Below are 23365 nucleotides of genomic sequence, written 5' to 3' on the forward strand. Positions count from 1 at the left end.
TGAATTGTAAGATCTCACATCAGTTGGAGAGGAGAACGAAACATTCCTTATAACAGTACGGAAGCATCTCCCTAATAGATTCATTTTTAAATTGTGAACCTGACGACGATGCGTGACAAATCAAAAGAACTTGAAAATTTAGTTATTTTTGTTTGAATTTGTTTGAAAATCCACATGACGTGCATATTGGCTATCACATTTGCCCTAAATCCCTTTTATTATTCCTTTTGACGGAAAATTACTCACGGTTGGCGTGTAAGTATGAGGCATTAGTGATTCTCGAGTACATATAGAGTTTATTAGAGTTATCCTGTAATATCAGTGTGAGACTCCACGTCGGTTGGAGCAAAAAATGAAGCATTCTTTATAAGGATGTAGAAACCTCTCCTTAACATACGTGTTTTAAAAATTTTGAGAAGAAACTCGAATGAGGAAGCCCAAAGAGGACAATATTTGCTAATAGAGGGCTTGAGCTGTTACAAATAGTATCAGAGCCAAACACGGGGTGATGTGCTAGCGAGGAGGCTGAGTCCCGAAGGGGGATGGACATGAGGTAGTGTGCCAGCAAGGACGCTGGGCTTCGAGGGGGGTGGATTGTGAGATCCCATATTGGTTGGGTAGGAGAACAAATTCTTCTTTACAAGGGTGTGAAAATCTCTCCCTAGCAGACGCGTTTTAAGAACCTCAAGGAAAAGATTGAAAGAGAAAGCTCAAAGAGGACAATATTTGTAGCGGTGGGACTTGGGTTGTTACAAATGGTATCAAAACCAAACATCGGGCGGGTGTGCCAGTGAGGATGCTGAGTCTTGAAGGGGGGTAGATTGTAAGATCCCACATCGGGTGAAAAAAATATGAAGTATTTTTTTATAAGGGCGTGGAACCTCTTTGCTGCAAATGCATTTAAAAACGTTAAGGGGAGGCCCAAAAGAAAATTCCAAAGAAGACAATATCTACTAGCTTACTGCTTAGACTGTTACAATCAGGTTTTTCACGTTGGAAGGTTTTATAAACTTAAAACTTCATCCCATGGTCATGTCACAAATACTTTTAAGTAGTTATGTGGGTGAATTTACTCGATTCTCGGGGTTATCATTGAAAGTTAGCCGTAATATTAATAAGGTGTATCTTCTTTTTCAGTAGCTCAACAAAGTTAAACGTGTGTAGCTAGTTCAGAACAATTCTATGTTGGGTGACCTCCTAGGATGCATGTGAGTAAGAACAAAACATGTTGGAAAAACTCGTATCGATTTACACGAGGTTAATTTTTAATTTTAAAAAATAAAAAAAAATAAGTTTTAATATTTGAAGACAAAAATTATTATCCTAGTTAAAGAAAAGAATAAATTTTTCCAAGTCAAATGCTTACTTTCCAATAAGAAATACCTTTGAATGGCTTTTTCCAAATCTATTTAAAAAAATAATAATAAAATTTCAGCCACGTGAAACACCCGTGGCCCTCGAACGCATCAACGATCACCGTTCAATTCGCCCACCAACAATCCACGAACGGTCCAGATTCAGTCCACATCATATCCACGTCATCAAGATTTGCGATTTAATCCTCCCTCTCCAACCGTTGGATGAAAAGGCTGAGATGAAATGTGAGCGGTCGATCAAAGTCTTATCTCTAATTTCTTCGTATTTTCATGTGGTGAGGTAGATAAGCATACAGAGAAGAAAGAGTAAGAAATTTGAAAGAAAATTTTCTTCCTCTTTTTCTTAATAATCTTGAACAATCACAGACTTCCTTTCTCTCTCAACTTTTTCTCTACCTAAAAGCTCTCTCTCTCTCTCTCTCTCTCTCTCTCTCTTTCCCACCTTCTTAATCCGGTGAGTTTCTGATTCTTTTACTGAATGCAACTATTTGATGTTCGTTTGTTTGTTTTCTTTTGGATTCTTTCTGCTTTTGTTTTGATCCATGTGAAATCCTGTTCTAAACATTGTTGCTCATTGAGGATCTAATGGCTTTGGGATAGTGTTTGAATTAGCAGGACTTGGGTTGGGCGTTAAAATGTGATTAACTGTCAATTTCTGGATTTGGGCACTAGGGTTTTTGATTTTAAAGCTTTTTGAATTCTGGGTTTGTGTTGATTTTGCCATTTTGTTCTTGTTTGGATCGTTGTTGTTTTTGGTTTGATTTGGGTTTTGGTGCGTGTAGAACTTTGTGGCTGAGGTTTTAGATTTGTGATGGAAAATGGGGTTGAGATTGTTGATGCTTTGCACCATGGAGAGACTAAATTTGTGGAAGATGGTGTAGATGAAAGAGTTGTAGTTGGTTCTTGTGAATCTAAGGTTACTGAAAAGGAAGATGGGAAAGAGCATTTGATTGAGCAGAGTTCAAAATATGGTTCTGTGAATGGAGATGTTGCTGAAGAAGAAGTCTATGGTTTTGAATCTGGATTAATTTCTGATCATCTTAATGGTGCCCGCGATGAAGATAAGTTTGAAGAGGCGATACAGGCTTCTCGTGGAGTGAATGAAAACACGGCGGTGGAGCAAGATGTGATTTCGGGAAAGGAGAAGGAGGACTTGGGTGGTAATTTGGTTGACAATGTAGCTGTGGCTACTAAAGTTGATGAGAGAGGAATTGAAGAGGAAGCAGTGAGTTCGGATTTGAATGAGTTGAATTTTAGTAGAGATGATTTAGGAAAGGAAACATCGGATAACGGTGCTAGCCCAGAGGTTGGAGTGTTGAAGGGTGAGGATTGGGATGATCCGAAATTTGGTTCTATGAGTATGAAGTCTGAAAAGGAAGACAACTTGGTGAATAAGACTGCTGATATGGTAGAGGGTACGAAGCTGGATTCTACTAGCAAGATTCGTACTGAAAATGGCAATGGTGTGGAATTGAAGAAGAAGAGATTAGGTATGGAGTCGACAGACCATGATGAGAAGACCGACGAGCCGTTAAATGCACCTGCTGTCCTTGATTTGGACTATCAAGATAATATGAATGGTGAGCTAAAGGATGATTCTCCTAATGCAGATCTAGAACTGCCGGGCCATGGGAATGAAGAAATGAAAAAGGCTTCAGCTGGTATCGATTTGAACGAGGATAATAACGATGAAGAAAGCTCTTCGATGTGCATGACTACCACGAATCAGGATCACAGGATTGAGGAAGTGAAAGATGCTTCTACTGGGAAAGACTCAGACGAGCAGTCTGCAGAATCTTGTGAATTGAATGGTACTACGTCTGTCGATGAACATAAACCTGTGTGTGAAATTAAAATTTCGATGGAGACGGTTAAGGATATCTCGGCCTCTGAGAAGATAGCTGATGAGAAAATTGAGAAGATACAGGGCGGTGAAAGTGATATGACTGTGAAGGAAAACATTATGTCTGGACGTCAGCGTCCTGCTGATAGTTTCAATAATGGCCCCGACATTGGAGGGGTCGAAAAGACAGAGAGGAAAGATAAGGTTGGGCAGGACAAAACTCAAGTGAACAGGAACCCAGAAATTCAGCCTGTATCAATCATTGCTTCATCATCTGGAAAGTCTACAAATCCCTCTCCTCCTGCCCGTCCAGCTGGTCTTGGGCGTGCTGCTCCATTATTGGAACCTACCCCTCGGGTGGTGCAGCCGCCTCGAGTTAATGGTACTGTATCTCATGTTCAAATGCAACAAATTGATGATCCTGTTAATGGGGATGCCGAGGAAAATGATGATACTCGTGAGCAACTCCAGATGATAAGAGTGAAATTCTTGCGTCTTGCACACAGGCTTGGGCAAACTCCGCACAATGTTGTTGTGGCACAAGTTCTATACCGTCTTGGATTAGCTGAGCAACTTCGAGGAAGAAATGGTGGTCGGGTTGGTGCCTTTAGCTTTGACCGTGCTAGTGCCATGGCAGAGCAGCTGGAGGCAGCTGGGCAGGAACCACTTGATTTCACTTGTACAATCATGGTTCTTGGAAAGACGGGTGTGGGTAAAAGCGCTACCATCAACTCCATATTCGATGAAGTTAAATTCAGTACTGATGCTTTTCAAATGGGCACAAAAAAGGTTCAAGATGTGGTGGGAACTGTGCAGGGGATCAAAGTGCGAGTCATCGACACTCCTGGTCTTCTTTCTTCTTGGTCAGACCAGCGCCAAAACGAGAAGATCCTTCTTTCTGTTAAGCGCTTTATAAAGAAGACGCCTCCAGATATTGTTTTGTACCTTGATCGGTTGGACATGCAATGCCGGGATTCGAGTGACATGCCTCTCTTGCGTACAATTACTGAAATATTTGGACCTTCAATATGGTTCAATGCAATTGTGGTTCTTACTCATGCAGCATCTGCTCCACCCGATGGTCCAAATGGTACTGCTTCTAGTTATGATATGTTCGTCACGCAGCGATCTCATGTTGTACAGCAAGCTATACGCCAGGCTGCAGGGGATATGCGACTTATGAATCCGGTCTCGTTGGTGGAGAATCACTCTGCTTGCAGAACAAACAGAGCTGGGCAAAGGGTATTGCCAAATGGTCAGGTTTGGAAACCTCATCTGTTATTACTCTCGTTTGCATCCAAGATTTTGGCCGAAGCTAACACTCTTTTGAAGTTGCAAGATAGTCCTCCCGGAAGGCAATTTGCTCCTCGGTCGAAGTCACCTCCTTTACCGTTCCTTCTCTCCTCCCTTCTTCAATCCAGACCTCAAGTGAAACTGCCAGAAGAACAGTTTTCTGATGATGATGGTCTTGAGGATGACCTTGATGAATCATCAGATTCCGAAAATGAATCTGAATATGATGAATTGCCACCTTTTAAACGATTAACGAAGGCACAGATGGCAAAGCTCTCCAAAGAACAGAAAAATGCCTACTTTGACGAGTTGGAATACAGGGAAAAACTTTTTATGAAGAAGCAACTAAAAGAAGAGAAAATGAGAAGGAAGATCATGAAGAAAATGGCTGCGGAGGCAAAACGTCAACCCAGCGACTATAGTGAAAACGTAGAAGAAGATAGTGGTGCTGCGGCATCCGTTCCAGTTCCCATGCCCGATTTGGCATTACCTGCTTCCTTTGATTCTGATAATCCCACTCACCGGTATCGTTATCTTGATTCCTCTAACCAGTGGCTAATTAGGCCCGTACTCGAAACACATGGATGGGATCACGATGTTGGATATGAAGGCATAAACGCAGAGAAGTTGTTTGTCATAAAAGATGCAATACCCATCTCTTTTAGTGGTCAAGTTACAAAGGATAAGAAGGATGCAAATGTTCAAATAGAGATGAACAGTTCAATAAAGCATGGGGAGACTAAATCATCCTCCATTGGTTTTGATATGCAAACTGTTGGGAAGGATTTGGCCTATACGCTACGAGGTGAGACGACGTTCATTAATTTTAGGAAGAACAAAGCAATTGCTGGTCTATCAATTGCTCTATTAGGTGACGCCTTATCTGCAGGATTCAAAGTTGAGGACAAATTGATTGCTAATAAGCGATTTCGTTTAGTTGTGACCGGGGGTGCAATGACTGGCAGAGGAGATTTAGCTTATGGTGGCAGCCTGGAAGCTCAATTGAGAGATAAAGATTATCCTTTGGGTCGTTCACTTTCAACTCTCGGGCTTTCGGTCATGGATTGGCATGGAGATCTTGCTATCGGTTGCAACGTACAATCTCAAGTTCCCGTTGGACGATCTACAAACCTGATTACTCGCATGAATTTGAATAACAGGGGAGCAGGGCAAGTCAGCTTTCGGTTAAACAGCTCCGAACAGCTTCAGATCGCTATTGTTGGTCTCCTTCCTCTACTCAGAAAGCTTCTGGGTAGTTATCAACAGTGGCAGTATGGACAATGATGGAATTTAGTTTACAGTTGCAGCTGAATTTTTGCATATAGGTATAATAATGATGGCGATTGGACGTCTCATACCGGTTAGCTTCAAATGCAAGTGATTCTAAGCTTTGCTCCTTCCTTCTTTCCACCCCCACAAGCTTTCTTCTTCTTCTGTAGTGCTTTTAGGCATCGTTGTTAGATATCATATTTGGTAATTTTGTTCTCATTGAGCTGCTGATCATGTTGTGTTTCTTGTTAAATTAAGTTATGTTTTTATGCAAGATGTATTCCTTTTTTCCTTTGCAATCCTCTTACTGTCGTTCTATTTACTGTGCTCGTATCCAGCGTATACAAAGATGAAACGATGAAACCGATTAAACCCATGTCGACCCTTTTCTTATTTTTCATGCTTGAAGTTTTTATTACTGATAATGCATCTTTTTTAATATTTCCAAACTTTGCTCTTGCCATTTCCAATGATGATTCATTTTGATAAATCTAAAGATCGTTCGAGTCACTGTCCTCATGTTTCAGGTTCTAGCCAGTGCCACACATTTGGTGAATAGTCATTGTCAATCTGGTCGGTTGTTCATGGAAGCTTCGAGTCGTTTTCAGTGACCAGCTGAGGTACCAGCGGCCGTGTGGCCTATGAAGATGATGGCAGCTGATCTGCTTTGTTTGATTCAGCTATAATCACAGGCATCTTCTCTTCTCTTTCTCTTTAGATGCATTATTATAAACTTCCATTAAGAATTGCCTGCTTACTACATGCCAATGCCTATACTGTTCATGAGTCCATATCACTTTTAGCTTGATGTTGTTGTCTGATCCTATGAACTTTTGTGCTTTGTTTAATCAGCTTTTTGCTTTTTATATATGTGTGACATCCCACGTTGGTTGGGGAGGAGAACGAAACACCTTTTATAAGGGTATGAAAATCTTTCCCTAGCAGACGCATTTTAAAGCCTTGAGGGGAAGCCCAAAGAGAGCAATATCTGCTAGCGGTGGGTTTGGACTCTTACAAATGGTATCAGAGCCAGACACGGGGCGATGTGCCAGCGAGGAGATTGTTTCTCGAAGGGGGCTAGACATGAGACGGTGTGCCAGTAAGGACGCTGGGCCCTAAAGGGGGGTGAATTGTGATATCCCACATTGGTCAAGGAGGAGAACAAAGAACCCTCTACAAGGGTGTGAAAACCTTTCCCTAGTAAACGCATCTTAAAGCCTTGAGGGGAATCTCAAAAGGGAAAGCCCAAATAAGACAATATCTGCTAGCAGTGAGCTTGGACTCTTACAAATGGTATTAGAGCCAGACACCGTGCGATGTGCAAGCGAGGAGGTTGTCCCCCGAAAGAGGTAGGCATGAGGCGGTGTGTCAGTAAGGACGCTGGGCCCCGAAGGGGGTGGATTTAGTGGGGTCCCACATCAATTGGAGAAAAGAACGAATGACAGCGAGGACGCTGAACCCTGAAGGGGGTGGATTATGATATCCCATATTGGTTGGGGAGGAGAACAAAACATCTTTTATAAGGGTGTTGAAACCTTTCCCTAGTAGACGTGTTTTAAAGCCTTGAGGGGAAGCCCGAAAGAGAAAGTCTAAAGAGGATAATATCTGCTACCGATGAGCTTGGACGGTTACAATTGGTAGGTTTGTAAGATGTATCCATTGGCTACAAAAATAGGCGAGGGAACCAAGAAAAGCAAAATGGTCAAAAACAAGAGGAATAAAAGAATGAAGTATTTTTTTTGAAGCATTTTATATCAATGGACAATGGAGAAGCCAAAATGAATCTGATTTCTCTTCCAAAGAATATATACAAAATTTTAAATGCCCATCTAATTCCCTTGGCTCACTTCGAATATCTTGCTTACATGTTGTGTAATTCTTTCCATTGTATATTTGATATTCATTATAATATTTCGTGTGATACAGCTGGCCATCACTCGTATTGATGATCGATATATTTAGAACTTAAGTTCTTGTTTGATAATGACTTCTGTATTTTGAAAACTGTTCTTGTTTTCTTGTAATTTAAGCGTGTGGTTATTTTTCTAGAAACTACGTTGAAAAAGGGTATCTGGAGCGATTTTAATAATTGAGTCACACTGAAAAGTCTCAAGAAGAATTTGTGGTACATAAGTCAGAACAATTATATTCGTTGGTGCGAGACCTTTTATATGGAACTAAAAGGAAAGCAATGAAGGTTGAGGTCCAAGCTTAAAATATCGAAACATTGTAGTGACCTGATGACTAAAAATGACTCGGGAAACGTGATTCCTTGCTAGAAAATATTCGAAAACGCCCAATTTTGTGAATCTAACTGTCAATGAGCCCTCGTAGGAAGGGTTGTTCAAAGGTTGTTGGTTCAAAGGTTGCTACTCGACTTCACCCTATCGTCAATCACACGGGAGGAATTCGTCGGCACGAGAGAGAGAGAGAGACGATGGTGGAGAGTGGCTGGAGATCATCCTAAATGTTTTTTTCTTAAAATCCAAACCCTAATTTTGTGGTCAAAACTTTAATATTCTTTTGACCAAGCCAAAAGGTAAAAAATTTCCAATTATCGTCGTTTGACCAAAATTTTCCACCGACTTCAATTCGACGAGCTCAATGAACTTAAATTAATGAAACTTGTATATAGAGGTTTGGACTAGAGTAAACATTATGATACCTATGTGAATTGGCAAAGACGACTTCCCCTATTCACAACCGATGTGGGATCTCACAATTCACTCCCTTGGGGGCCAGCGTCCTCGCTGACACACTGTCCAGTGTCTGGCTTTGGTAACGACGTATAACAGTGTGGATATCTCTCTCTAATAGACGTGTTTTAAACTTATGAGGTTGATAACGGTACGTAATTGATCAAAGCGAACAATATCTACTAAAGGTGGAATTGGGCTTGGTCTGTTTCGGTATCAAATTCACACAAGATTCTTAATATATTAGCTTATTATCATGTATGGAAAGAATCTATTCTGTTCCCACTTTGAGAAGTCCAAAAGAACCTTTACCCTCCCTTTGTGGCCATTATATTAGATTGTTTTGAGCCCTTTGCCGTGAGCAATAAACCAGTTCTCTTCTTCTTCTTCCTTCTTCATCCTCGATCTTCTTCTGTACAATCAAAAGCTTAAAAGTTGCAACAATGGCGTCCAAGAGAATATTGAAGGAGCTTAAAGACTTGCAGAGAGACCCACCAACTTCTTGTAGTGCAGGTGAATTAGGGATACTTTATGATCACAAAAGTTTAATTTTTGTTTCTACTTTTCCTTTTATAACATTTTTCGTGTTAAATAATCGAAGATTGAGCTTCGTTCATTAACGTTTGATATGGTAACTGTGAGATCCCACATTGGTTGGAGAGGGGAACGGAACATTCCTTATAAGAATATGGAAACCTCTTCTTAGCATACGCGTTTTAAAATCGTGAGGCTAAAGACGATATGTAACAGGTCAAAGCGGACAATATCTGCTAGTGTTGGCCTCGGGCTGTTACAAATGATATCAGAGCCCATGGGCGGTGTGCCAGCGAGGATGCTGGCCCCCCCATGGAATGTTTTGTGAAATCCTACATCGATTGGAGAGAGGAACGAAGTGTTCCTTATATGGGTGTGGAAAACTCTCTTTAGCATACGGGTTTTAAAATTGTGAGGCTGATGACAACGCGTAACGAGCTAAAACGGGCAATATCTGACGACCACGCATAATTATCTTATTCTTGGTTTTTGAAAATTGAGTTTGATTTTCCACGATTTCTTTACCACCACTTTTATTTTTTAAGGAAAATTTTGAATATCTAAGGATGTTCAAACGACTCGACGAACTTATTAGGGTTCAATTAGTTCAAATAAATGAAAACTTTAAGCGTTAGGTTGGTTCATGAATTTGAGTTTATGCTCGTGTATTTTTCAGGTCCAGTAGCTGAGGATATGTTTCATTGGCAAGCAACTATTATCGGTCCAAATGATAGTCCCTATGCCGGTGGAGTTTTTCTTGTCTCCATTCATTTTCCTCCCGATTATCCTTTCAAGCCTCCTAAGGTTGCCTTTAGAACACGAGTGTTTCATCCGAACATAAACAGCAACGGCAACATCTGCTTGGATATCCTCAAGGAACAATGGAGTCCCGCACTAACGATATCGAAAGTAAGTTCATTTCAACTTTAAATCTTCATACCTGTAAACAAAGAAAAGATCAATCAAAACCCGTTTAGTTAAAGAGTTTCATGAGTCCACTTGTCGACCAGATGAACGCATTAACAATTCGATTCGTATCGATACTCAAGAAATCGAATTTTGCAGGTTTTGCTATCAATATGCTCACTATTAACTGATCCAAACCCAGATGATCCACTGGTTCCAGAGATTGCTCACATGTGCAAGACTGATAAAGTCAAATATGAATCCACCGCTAGGAGCTGGACCCACAAATATGCGATGGGTTAACTATTCACTTTGTATTATTGATGTTTGTTCACTACTTTAATGATAATTATTATTGACGTCATAAATATTCTAAATAACGAACAAAAAAAATGATTTAAAATTTTTTTGTCTTTATTTGTATGTGTACAAACTTGTATAAATGGTTCCGTTAATCTCACGATTCATCCCTCTCTTAAGGTCAGCATTCTCGTTGGCACACCGCCTAGTGTTTGGTTCTGATTTTGTTTGTATAGTTCAAGCTCATCGTTAGCCGATATTGTCTACTTTGGCCCGTTACTATCGTCGTCTGCCTCATAGTTTAGGAAGAGGTTTGAATTGTTTCTTTCTTCTGTCCAAATTAGTACAGGGATCTCACATAAAATTAGTACACTTGAAATTAACTCGAAAAATTGAGGTCAAATCGAAAAAGTTAAACTGGTTCAATCAAGTTGTCGCCTTCAACTCATTGTTAGTATCACGTTTTAAAAATACTCATGAACTTTCAAAAGTAACGTTAAAATTTTTTGAGATAATCTATGAGGTGTTAGTAAACGATTTTCGTCCATATATTAACAATAAGAAATTTTTTTCATAAAAGTAAAGGGTGTGTTAATGCTAATTTTAAAATTTTCATCTGTATTTTTTTAACATAGTACCATCAGTAATGACATTTTTAAACTTTTTTAAAACGTTCAGAGTACTAATAAAACTCTGTAAATTAACAGTAAAGTATTTTTTTTTTAAGTTTAAGGATATTATTAAATTCTTCTCGAGATAAAATAGAAAGTTTATGGATATTTTTATTAATTTAGTTTAATAATGACTATCTAATTTTTTTTTTTTTTTTTGAATTATTTTTTGGAGAAGGTAATGTTATTTGTTCGAGCTACCAAAACTAAGTTTTGTTAGGTAACTATGTGGCTAATTCTTGTTACGTAAAAGGAAGGCGCGTGTCTATTTAAGAATATGTGTTCTATAGAAGATTATCCTTAAACGAGTATCATTTCTTAAGAACATCCTATCAAAATAAAAACTCAGTTGATTGAATTCGTCGTTTTTTTATTTTGTTTTCGATTTTATGGCTTGTTTCTTTGTCAAGTGCAGAGCATCACGTCAAGTGCCAAGGATTCACGACGATGAGGGTAGCAAGAAGTCAATTAAAACTCAACGAGATGATACTGTTGGTGAGACACTAGAAGCAATAGGCAACAAGAGACGACGTCAACGACGAGTAGACAATAAGGAGCAAAAGACGGTGTCCTTTACGCTACGACAACGAGGAGAGAGAAATGAGTTGGGCGGATGGCTTGCAGCATGGTTGGAAGAGGCTGAAGGCCATATGGAAAAAGATGAAATAAAGGCCTTGGAGGAGGCGGCCATGAGCGAGCTAACGGGATGATTTTGTTTCGTGTTCGTCGGGTTTGTTGATATTATTTACATTCTTTATGTACCTATACGTTTATTTATTTGAGAAGTTACGTTCTATGTGCTAAGAACGATACTTTTGAAAGGTTAACGAGTCAAATTAGGCACGTTTTCAATTGCTTATAGTTTTAAAATAACGGTTAAAACATATTTAACTAGTTCGAAGTTTAAATTACTAATCGAAGTTAAAAGCACAACTTTAATTTCTTACAATCCATAATATCTTTTAAGTTGATGAATAAAGGGTTTTAACTAGTCCGACATATAAAGTTTAGGGTTTAGCTATTTAGGCACGTTTTAACTAGTCTGACACATAAAGTTTTGGTCTTGAAAGGCTTAGGAGTAGGATGCTAAACACGATTAGTTCCTTGAAGTGCATTTGTTTTTTTTAAGGTTTCAAAATGTTTTCAATTCAGACGTTTGAACTAATTTGATATACAAAGTGTTCGTTTGAAGGGATTAGAAGTGGGTTAGGCTCGTTTAGTTCATTTGAGACATGTTTTTGGTTCGTTGAGATCTCAAAATCTCCTAATCAGGTCCTAAAATTATAAAACTATTAGTATGGTTGAAATTAGCTCGAAAAACGGAGAAAATGAACCAAACCAGTTCAACCGAACTATATCTTTAACCTTACAATGTCACGAAATATCTTTAACCTAACAATCAACAATGAGGCCACGGAAGAAGGTGTGGTTCTGCCGTTTTCTTTCCTCACCGCCAAATTCCTATGTTTTTTTTTATTATTATTATTTTTAAAAAAATGGATATTACAACCGGGAGTGATATTTTATCTTATTTTTCTCGTTTTTTGTTAATTTTTTTATTTTTTTTAAACGATATAGTGTTACGTGTTATTCTTTTTTATTTTTCGAGGACGGATAATGTTATTTGTTGTAACTACCAAAACGAAGTATTGTTATGTTAACGTGTGGTTATTACTTATTACATAAACGAGAGGCTTGTATTTATTTAAGAACGTGTGTTCTACACAAGATTAGTATCATTTATTAAGAAGATTCAATCGAAACGTATATCAAACAGAAACCAAATTGGTTTCAATTAATTATTTTGTACATTGAATTCGTCATCATTCTTGGTTCTATGGCTTGTTTCTTTGTCAAGCGCGGAGGCTCACGTCAAGTGCCAAAGATTCACAACGATGATGGTAGCAAGAAGCCAATGGAAACTCAACGAGATAATACCATTGGTGAGGCGCCTGTAGAAATAAGCAACCAGAGACAACGCCAACGACAAGTAGATAGTAAGGAGAGAAAGACGACGTCGTCGATGGTGCAGGGACGAGGAGGGAGAAGTGAGTCGAGCGGGTGGCTTGCAGCATGGTTGGAAGAGGCGGAAGGTCATGGGGAGAAAAATGAAATAAAGGTCTCGAAGGAGGCAATCTAGAGGTGAATGCTAAAGGGATGATTTTGTATGAGTCGGGTGAATTTTGTGTCCTAACTTTGTTCCATTAATATTTTTTAATTTTCTTATTATTTTATTAAAAATACTCTTATTAAAAAATAACTGACCCAACTTAACCCGAAAATAGAGAATTGAGTTATAAAATTTGCTAGTAAAGAGAATAATTGAAAGTGATGGATTTTTAAAAAAAAAAAATCTTACTATTTTGACGGTCCTGATTTGATTCGATCGCACCTGAGAAATCGGGCGGACCCACAAATGTCAGTTTATCGTACTGTTAAAAGCAGCCAATAATTTCCCTTATTGTTTACGAAATTACATTTCTGTCCTTCAAAAACTTGTAAATTTATCTTCAATGGCGTCCATTGAAGATTTCAGACGCTTCGATTTTCATTTTTTCCCTCTCTGTTCTTCCTTGTTCATGTCTTTTCCAATTAGGTTTTCGTTTTACATTTATCAAATGCTCTCTTTTCCCTTCGATTTCGTTTCGATTTCATGGTTTGATTTCTTTAGCGGTTTTATCTGGTAAGCATTGCCTCGTTTTCATGGCGCTTTTTGATTAATCCTGCGGCGTGATTTTTAACAGACGCATTGATTGTTGTTCCTCGTTGATTTAGTTGACGATTTTATTGAAATTCTCTAGAGGTAGATTTAGTATGCTCTTTTCACGATTTTGTAATTAATTGTGTTGAAAGTTGAAATCTCATTTGCGTAATTCGATTCAGAAGCTTAATTATTGATTTAGAGTCCAGGAATCGGTAGCTGAGTATCAAATTTTTGAATTACTTGCTCTGGTTAGTATTACATTATTGGATAATGGACGACGGGGAGATTGATTTTTCGAATCAAGAAGTGTTTTCGAACCCTAATATGGCGATTCCAAGCAGTTGCTCAATGGATAGTTTCTTTGATGATCTTCTCAAAGACGTTCATACTTGTACTCATACTCATACTTGCATTCCACCGGGCCCTGATTACTCTCATACCCACACCTGTTTCCATGTCCACACTAAAATTCTCCCTGCCTCACCTGAAGAAGACAAGGTTGTTACTGATGATACTGCGGAATCGACTGAAAAGAAGTCGAAGAAACGCCCGTTGGGTAACCAGGAAGCTGTTCGTAAGTATCGTGAGAAGAAGAAGGCTAGGGCAGCCTCATTAGAGGATGAGGTTGTTAGATTGAGGGCTTTGAATCAGCATTTGATGAAGAGGTTGCAAGGGCAGGCAGCGTTGGAGGCTGAGATTACTCGGCTCAAGTGTTTGCTTGTGGATATTAGGGGCAGAATTGAAGGGGAGATTGGTTCGTTTCCTTATCAGAAAACTGGTAATCCCAACCTGTCCAACACAAGCAACCCTGGTGCTTATGTGATGAACCCATGTAATATGCAGTGTGATGATCAGGTTTACTGCCTTCATCCTGAGGGTAATGGAAGTAGAAGTGGTGAAGGTGCTGTGATAAATGAACAGAGTTTTGGTGCTTGTGGATTTGAAAATCTTCAGTGTTTGGCGAATCATGACTCGGGATCGAAAGAGCTACTTGGGGACGGGATGGGGAATGCTGTTTCAAATGATATTTCTTCTGGAGTGACAAAGAGAAAAGGTGAAAACTGAGGCCTCCATTTTCTATGATGCTTCTCTAGAGTAATTAATTGGCTGAATTTGAGCTAACTTTGCTGATAATCCTTTCTTGTTTTTGTTTGTTATATGATACATGTTTCTCTTGATTCATTGTGTGGCTCACATGTTCATTGAAGCAGGTTTGAGTTTTGCAGCTCATTTTCTCTCCTGATTTGTGTATTAACTTGTGGTTGCTCCGATGCATGTATGACTTCCTGGTTTGTCTGCCTTTGTGATTTGATGTCTAAAAGTATAATATTCTAATTTTATTTCAGTAAGGGATTGTTTGTGCGAGATCCTATCTTGGTTAGGGAGTGGAACGAAACATTTCTTATAAGGGTGTGGAAGTTTTAAAAACCGTGAGGCTGATAGCAATACGTAACAGATCAAAACGGACAATATCTGCTAGCGGTAGGGTTTAGGTTGTTACAAATGGTATCAGAGCCAAACATTGGGCGGTGTGCCATCAAGGACACTGAGCCCTCAAGGGGGTGGATTGTGAGGTCTCACATCGGTTAGAGATGGGAACGAAACATTTCCTAAAAGGGTGTGGAAACCTCTCCCTAGTAGACGCGTTTTAATAACCGAGAGGTTGACAGTGATACGTAATGAATCAAAGTGGACGATAACTGCTAACGATGGGCTCCAGAAGTGTTATAGTTTGTGATTGTACAAGCCCTTATAATCACAGGGTGGAAAACATTTTTTTCTGTATAAGAAACGTAAGATAGTGAAAGACATTAGTGTGCCTCACATGATATAGCAGTTTCTTGAGAGCAATGTGTTTATTGGCCACTCTTTTGAAGAAACGGTGCCCAACTGTTTACCACATTCGAGTGTTCCTCGTTCTACGATAATGTGACCTGATTTTTCCTTTTTTTTTTATAGCAAAATAAAGTTCCTTATCTTGAATCTAGTGGATAAGAGACCTACCCTAGTTTTTCCTGGATCATGAAAAGGAGATGTTTGCTTTATGAACTGGCCATGGTTGAATAGTGTTATATAATCATATTGTTTTCCATTTTATTCGACTTTTGTTGGGACCTATGAAAATAACAGGTTTCTTTTTGATATAAGTTGTAACACTTTTGTTCTGTCATTCGCTTATTAGGACAACGTAAAGAGACGTGGACCCGATGAACTGATTAGTCCAGTCGGACATCAACGTCTTCATCCAGTCAATGCCTGCGGGGTGGTGCATACCTCAATCAACAAGTGTATTGTTGCGCAACTGCAACATTTGATTATCATCTCTCGACCCATCTGAGGTAGGTACTTGAAATGGCGAAGCTTCTTCCTATGGAACACTCCAGTTCCTATATGCGTCTTTGAAGGTGGAGAAGCGAAATGGAATAGCTTTGCCAAGTTGTGTTAGTGAAAGTAGAGCAAATTTGATTGGCCCCAAATGGGGACTCGAACAACATTTCGATTCGGCCTTTTTCTCTCTTTGAAAACTATCAAAAGGCAGTGCATCCAATTGTATCGGTTTTGTTCTCTATTTGATTTCAGTTTCTAATATGCATTCTGAGAATTATTTTCTTTAGAGGCAGCTTTTGTGTTTCTTATTTGATTATGCGTTTTGGCCTTCGCCCCAAGCTTGAACCTTTAAAGATATAAGCGGTGTGTAATAGGCACAAAGTCAAGCAACCTATCAGTAATTACTCTCGATCTATACCTTGACTTAAATATCTTGTCAGGTAAGCCGCCTACGCTAAAGAGAATAATCTTTGTCAAAACAGCAGCAGAAACATAACATTACACAAGCACAAGCACGAGAAGACGACTCCTAATACATAAGAAAACCTTAAAGTGGCTAAATTTGAAGAATGGAGTAAAGTAGAAATCATCCTCGATAAATACCTTTGGCCATTTGCCAGACCTGAACAGAGTTGTCTTCAGCGACGCTTGCTATAACCCAAGGCTGGTGGGCGTTCCAGGAGAAGTCAGAGATTTTAGCCTTGTGGCCTCCGTGTGAAAACAGCAGCTCTGGAGGCCCATCTTCAGCATCCCCATCTTGCTCGTTTCCCATGTTGTTGAGATCCCATACCATCAACCTTCTATCATCACCAGAAGATGCTAATACAGTTTCGTGATTTGGATCCCACTCCACCTCATACACTCCCTCCCTGTGTCACCAATCAGTATATTACTCTTTCCTTTGCTTAAATCCCGTTTGATAATCATTTGTTCTTTAGAATCAAGCTTATAACACTATTTCTGCGTATAAGTATCTTCGATTTGTTATGGAATAGAACCAATGTTTAAAAGCTTAATTTTTTAAAAAAATTAAAAAAAGTCAATAGTTACCAGACCAGATGCAAGAAAATAGATTTTTGAAACTTGTTTTTGTTTTTTGAATTTTGTTAAGAACTCGAGTGTTCTTCTAAGAGAGATGAAATCCATGGTAAATATATTGTAAGGAAATAAAACACAATTTTCTACGACAGAAAACTAAAAACAAACTCGTTGTCCAGAATTGTAAACAAACACACGGAAGTTAGACACACAAGAAAGGATCACAAAGAAATATCAAATCATTGTTTTTTGCTTAAATGTAAATAAAGACAGATGATTTGATAGTGATATGTAGAGAGAGACATACGTGTGGCTGCTAAGAACGTGGAGTGGTTCGGCAAGCTTTCGTAGATCGAAGAGACCCACGGTGGTATCTGATGATGCTGTTGCTAAAATCCATTCGTTATATGGATTGAAAGAAACATAGTTCACCTGTAATCAATCCATGGAACAGAAAATTTGTGTCAGTAGAACATAGAGTATATGTAAATGGTGTTCATAAGAGATATAATTCTAACTCAAGACTGAATCTTGATCATGATCGAGAATACTCGAGGTGTGGGTATATGCTGGTTCAGACACTTGCAGATACTAAAAAAAAATCTGAACCCTGATCGATGATCATGTGGCCTAAGCTACCCAAACCGCCATTCTTCAGTTAGCTGTTTGAATATAGCATCATATATCCGCCAAAAGCCAGTGTTAGCACAGGTACAACCTCTATTCCAATCAACCCCAATCCCGACTCTAGAAAGGTGTTAAGGATTGTTGGGAGAGAGTCCCACATTTGCTAATTTAGGGATTGATCATGAGTTTATAAGTATGGAATACATCTCCATTAAATGAGTCCTTTTAGAGAAACTCAAAAGGAAGCATTAAGAGTTTATGCTCAAATTGGACAATATCATACCATTGTGAAGAGTCGTGATTCTTAACCACCCAAGACATTGACAAGCTAAGCAAGTAAGAGAGTCAATTGCCTAATGCTACAAAGAGGTTCAGAATAGAATTACCTCCTCCTCGTGAGCTCGAACAGAATCCACAGATTTATTTGTGCGCAAATCCCATATCACCAACAAGCAATCATCGCCTACAGATCCAAACAAGTTCTCATTCTTCAAATGCCATGACACATCACCGACCACACTTTCATGAGCCTGAATATAAAAACAGCAATATCATTTTAAAGTAAAGTTAAAAACAATAGCCCTCAACAAAAAAACAGGAAGATTAGTTCCTTTACCTCATAGACGTTCATTGCATCAAGAACGTTCTTGTCAGCCATGGAAGACACGTCCCACAAACAGATTTTCTGATCATTTGAGCCACTTAAGAGGTAACCCTCCTTAAACGGGCTCCAAGACAACCCATAACCCTCTTTATCATGACCCCTCAATCTCAAATCAGGATCGCACTCACCTCCCTGAGCCTTCGCCCCCTGTTTAGCACAATTAAAAACATACACCTCACAGCCACTCGTTTTTGCCCCAACAATTTCTGGGTTCTGCGGCATGCATCGCGCTCTGTTCACCTCTCCATCAACACGTATCTTCTGGGTTATCTCTACCTACCAAAACCCAATTCAAAACATCACAGAATTTCAGCAAGGCATTTCATCAAACACCTAGCACGCACAAAGTAACAATTCATCACTAACCTCCGGCATGATGGGGTTTTCCCCAGTAATGTCGATTCTAGTTTCGGATGCTTTGACAGGTAAAATTACATCGGCCACCATGAGAAAGTTGGGGACATCCTCCGAAGTGTGAGTTCCAAGAACGAGCTTGTGGACAGCGAGAGAAGAATTGGCTGGGTGAGGAAATGGAGCCAATGGCACCCAATCAACGGTGAGAGACGGCCACTCCAGAGAGTGGGAAATGAGAAGATCATACAGATAGGGAGAATTCTTCTTCCAGATGGCGAATTCCTCCATCACCTCATCGACACCGCCGTTCTGTTCTCCCGCCATTGCTGCGACTCTGACGGAGCTTCGTGAAACTTTTTCCCGCTAAAAATTTTGGGCTTCCTTGAAGATGACGCGCTTTATATACACCAACAGATTTTAAACAATTGGGCCGAGGTTATCAAATTGAGATTATCAAGCCCGGCCCACTTATCAATTAAATTATATTTTTTGGCCTTTTTAAAAAAAAAAAAAAAATTCCTTTTTCAAAACAATATTTCAATTATTTTGTTGGGTTTTAAATTTTTCTGATTAGATGGGAAATTATGTAAAATAAAATTTAAAAAAAATCATTTATTTCAAATTTATAATATCACATTAACATTCATATAATTAAAAAATGTTAAAATTATTCTTTAAAAATAATAAATCATAGAAACTATTAAATTAATTTTCAAACACAATTAGAATGGGTATTAAATGTAAATTTTTTATCTTTATATTTATTTTTAAACTATTAATTTCCCGGTAATTGAGATCATTAATAATGTTCATTATAAATATGTGACATAGAACCCGGATGGATGGATGTTTGGGAAATTCCGATGAGATGAACGACATGTGGACCCATTCTCGATGGCATGACCGAGCAAGTTATGATGGCCGACAATATCCCGAGACTCAGATGGCGTCAAGACATATGGACCCTGTCGATAAAGACCGAGATGACAAGACGAGATGCGACGTTGCATTGAGAGACCTTAGCCCGAGTAGAGGCAAGGTTGAGCCGAAAGAGTTGGCCTAATGTAGGGGGAAGTCGGATGTGTCGTAGACGATTGAAAATGCACGTGCAGGCGGTGTGTGTGGTTGAACAAGCTTGGATTCCGCACAAGTGATGTTCGATTGGTGAAGACATACCTCGCCTAAGGTCCGACAAAGCCACAAAGTCAGGGCGAAAAAATTTATATGGGGCTTAATTCCCCTTAAGGCTAGTCGTGATCACGACGCCGCACGGTTAAAAATGTAGGACCATGACATTTGGTATGGAGTAAACGATTAATGAATGAATGGGAATAACAATCTAAATAAAAATGATCTTGATGATAAAATAGTTAATAATTATTTAAAATAATTGATAATTTGATAGTTACTTCCTATATCAATAAAATGTACATTCATTTTCGATAGCTTAATCATCTTATAGTTCCTGACATGTGATGTCCAACATTGGTTGGGGAGAAGAACAAAACACGTATGGAAACCTTCCCTTAGCAGACGCGTTTTAAAGCCTTGAGGGGAAGCCCGAAAGGGAAAGCCCAAATAGAACAATATCTGCTAGCGGTGGATCTGGATCGTTACAAATGGCATTAGAGTCAGACACCGGACGATGTGTCACAGCCTTCTCGCTATTCTCCAAAGGGGAGTAGACACGAGACGGTGTGTCAGTAAGAACGTTGAGCCCCAAAGGGGGTAGATTTGGAGGGGGTCCCACATACAGCCTTCTCGCTATTCTCCAAAGGGGAGTAGACACGAGACGGTGTGTCAGTAAGGACGTTGAGCCCCAAAGGGGGTAGATTTGGTGGGGGTCCCACATACAGCCTTCTCGCTATTCTCCAAAGGGGAGTAGACACGAGACGGTGTGTCAGTAAGGACGTTGAGCTCCAAAGGGGGTAGATTTGGTGGGGGTCCCACATTGATTGGAGAAAGGAACAAGTGACAAGGAGAACGTTGGGCCCAAAAGGGAGGTGGATTGTAATGTCCTACATTGTTTGGGGAGGAGAACAAAACACCCTGAAAACCTTTTCGTAGCAGACGCGTTTTAAAGCCTTGAGGGGAAAGCCCAAAGAGGACAATATCTGCTAGCGGTAGATTTGGGTCGTTACATGATCCCTCGAGAATTTTTCTAGAAATCATATGAATGAGAACAAAGCATGCTGAAAGGATCTATATTAAGAATGATACTCTGATGTTCTTCCTCTTATACATCTCACTAGGATTTTCGATTCCACTTATGTTTCTCGTTCTTAACACGGTATTAGAGCTTCTAATTCTTAACATGATCTATCGAGCTAGTTTTCACTAAAATACTTCAAAATAAGTAGATAACCTGGCCATGTTGCAGGAAAACGAGCGATCAGTAGGTGCTGATTATAAATTTAAAATCTTAATCAGAATCCCGAGCCTAAAATTAAAATTGAAAAAACTAGCCCCACCAAAGGACATTGACAGCCAATATTAATCATACCACAAAATAATAATAATAATAATAATAACACTTTAGACTAAAGAACAAAAATATCCAAACCAATAATTACATTAACTAACAAAATTATGAAAAAAACAAAAACCCACAAAATAATAAAAATAAAAGCAACAAAATTACAGCACATTACATAACAGCACACGCCGCGGGATTTTCGTCACTAAACGCCGTCGTATAGCGAACCTCAGTAGAACTCGCACGTGCGAGCTGGTACGCACCGGGATCATCAGCCTTTCGCACGTACCCAGCTGGAGCCTTCTTGTCATACACTCCCGGCGCGTAGGGATGTGCCACGACGTCGTACGGCACATAAGGCCAGAGCTCCGCCTTCTTACCGGTACGGTGAGTGACACGCGCCATCACTTTGGACGGCTCGACGTATCCGACGACGGTGGCTTTATTGGCCTTGCGATCAATGTCGACGGTCTTCACCCCCTTCATCCCCTCCAACGCTCTCCTCACCTTCCTCTCGCAACCTTCGCAGTCGATTCGAATCTTTAATTCCACTGTCTGTAATGGCGAAGAAACAAAATCGAAGAGAAAAAACCATACGATTTTGAATCAAAATGGGAAAAAATGAAGATTTTAAGCAAGAACATAGCAAAAATTTGAAGAACTTGGGAGATTTTTACCTGCAATTGCTTGCGTTTCTTGTGCTTAGAGCTGTGGGAACTGCAATCGAAATACTCAGAGACATGATCCAAAACGCCCATTTTTTACTTCAAGAACAAGAACAAGGCACTGAATCTGGGTCATCTCAGACTGGCCACTTCTCCTCTTAAATAGACAACCAAATCATTATTCGAGCGAAATCATGTCTAAGCCTACTAGAATGATCTCAAAATGTATTATAGATAGTGTGATTAGTTGTCATCTCCTCCCCTAATTTGGTATGACTCTTTAATGAAATCATGTCTAGGTTTGTCTTACCTTAATCGCCTCCAAATACGTTGGGACGCGACTAGTTGTCAAATTCTTTTTACCCAGAAAGTTACATGTTATTAAGTCGTTCTAGTGCCTTTTGCTTATAGATATATAACGTTGCTTTTAAATATTCTCTTGTTCTTACTTTCAAAAATCTCTCTGTCTCGTTTTTGTAAAACTTTGTTTTCAAATGAGGCTAAATGTCTAATTGACACGAATTCAAATTGGTTTGACTCACTTGTTGTCGGGAGTAAATAATATACAAGGGACTAAGAAAAGTGTAATTGTGACAATACGGCGCATATGACCAAACCATTAATACTCATTTTTAAAAATGTCATGAATACCCTTTCAAAAAATAATTAAATTTTTTGTTTACAGAAATAGTCTTATGATGAAGCGTATTTAAAACTAGTTGTTAATTTATTTTTTATTTTTTAATTTGAAAGGTAATAATAAATGTATTTTAAAATAATAAATGCTTGCCACGCGTCAACAAATGTCGTAGCATGATCCGAACCGGTCTAATGGGTATTATGGGCCGGGTTTTGAAGCCGGGTAGCACGTGCAGTACACGCGCCACTCCTATGAAAAGTTAAATGGTTGTTGTGAGTCCCTGTGGGGCCCGGTTTGAAGCTGATATAGACGCAATTAATGGCGCCACCAACGGGATCTTGACACGTTTGTCATGGTTTATTTCCACAAACCATATATTTAATAAATATTGAACTTTAGAATTAAATACTCTTTTTAAAAAATTTGTATTTATTAGATATATCATTAAAATTAAGGAATTGGTATTGTAATTTAATAATTATATATATATATATATATACATATATATATATATATATACATATATATATATATATACATATATATATATATATATACATATATATATATATACATATACATATATATATATATACATATATATATATACATATACATATATATATATATACATATATATATATATATATATATATATTTACACACAAATATATCTACTAGTATGGCTAGTTATATAGTTTCAACTAGAGATGTTCATTTCTTCTCCGAAACAGGTAGAAAATTTCTTATTTAGACAAGAAATGAAGGAGGTGTTAGATGAAAGTGTCCCACATTGGTTAAGTTAGGGAATGATCATGGGTTTATAATCTAAAAATATACTCTCCATTGGTATGAGGCTTTTTGGGAAAGCCCAAAGCAAAGCCACGAGAGCTTATCTTCAAAGTGGACAATATCATATCTTTGTGGAGAGTTCGTACTCACGGCATGCTGGATGCTCAATCCCCACGAAAAGAAATAGTC

General features: G+C 38.9%; 5 protein-coding genes across 6 annotated transcripts; 3 read left to right on the plus strand and 2 right to left on the minus strand.

Moving 5' to 3' along the window:
• The first annotated feature begins 1673 nt into the window (after positions 1 to 1673).
• Positions 1674 to 6217, plus strand: LOC111486231 (translocase of chloroplast 120, chloroplastic-like). Its single transcript, XM_023133270.1, has 2 exons — positions 1674 to 1830; positions 2159 to 6217. Exon 2 carries the CDS (start codon positions 2188 to 2190, stop codon positions 5794 to 5796), a length of 3609 nt encoding a protein of 1202 aa, XP_022989038.1. The 5' UTR covers positions 1674 to 1830; positions 2159 to 2187; the 3' UTR covers positions 5797 to 6217.
• A 2596-nt stretch (positions 6218 to 8813) lies between these two features.
• LOC111486252 (ubiquitin-conjugating enzyme E2-17 kDa-like) lies at positions 8814 to 10334 on the plus strand. Its single transcript, XM_023133301.1, has 3 exons — positions 8814 to 8990; positions 9688 to 9920; positions 10077 to 10334. The coding sequence occupies exons 1-3, from the start codon at positions 8921 to 8923 to the stop codon at positions 10218 to 10220; spliced, it is 447 nt and encodes a 148-aa protein (XP_022989069.1). The 5' UTR covers positions 8814 to 8920; the 3' UTR covers positions 10221 to 10334.
• A 3071-nt stretch (positions 10335 to 13405) lies between these two features.
• LOC111486243 (basic leucine zipper 23-like) lies at positions 13406 to 16206 on the plus strand. Its single transcript, XM_023133291.1, has 2 exons — positions 13406 to 14646; positions 15775 to 16206. The coding sequence occupies exons 1-2, from the start codon at positions 13863 to 13865 to the stop codon at positions 15801 to 15803; spliced, it is 813 nt and encodes a 270-aa protein (XP_022989059.1). The 5' UTR covers positions 13406 to 13862; the 3' UTR covers positions 15804 to 16206.
• Positions 16207 to 16308: 102 nt separating this feature from the next.
• Positions 16309 to 18977, minus strand: LOC111486240 (WD-40 repeat-containing protein MSI2-like). The gene is made up of 5 exons (XM_023133286.1): positions 18616 to 18977; positions 18202 to 18525; positions 17972 to 18115; positions 17266 to 17390; positions 16309 to 16789 (listed from the first exon to the last, which is right to left on the minus strand). The coding sequence occupies exons 1-5, from the start codon at positions 18925 to 18927 to the stop codon at positions 16507 to 16509; spliced, it is 1188 nt and encodes a 395-aa protein (XP_022989054.1). The 5' UTR covers positions 18928 to 18977; the 3' UTR covers positions 16309 to 16506.
• A 2101-nt stretch (positions 18978 to 21078) lies between these two features.
• Positions 21079 to 21917, minus strand: LOC111486251 (heavy metal-associated isoprenylated plant protein 26). 2 transcript variants are annotated; one of them, XM_023133300.1, is made up of 3 exons: positions 21757 to 21917; positions 21226 to 21634; positions 21079 to 21124 (listed from the first exon to the last, which is right to left on the minus strand). In XM_023133300.1, exons 1-2 carry the CDS (start codon positions 21835 to 21837, stop codon positions 21251 to 21253), a joined length of 465 nt encoding a protein of 154 aa, XP_022989068.1. In that variant the 5' UTR covers positions 21838 to 21917; the 3' UTR covers positions 21079 to 21124; positions 21226 to 21250. The 2 variants fall into 2 exon arrangements, with proteins under 2 accessions (XP_022989068.1, XP_022989067.1); XM_023133299.1 differs by having other exon boundaries at positions 21095 to 21634.
• Between the last annotated feature and the right edge of the window lie 1448 nt (positions 21918 to 23365).

The sequence above is a fragment of the Cucurbita maxima genome, unplaced genomic scaffold (assembly GCF_002738345.1).
Source record: "Cucurbita maxima cultivar Rimu unplaced genomic scaffold, Cmax_1.0 Cma_Scf00011, whole genome shotgun sequence".
NCBI lineage: Eukaryota > Viridiplantae > Streptophyta > Magnoliopsida > Cucurbitales > Cucurbitaceae > Cucurbita > Cucurbita maxima.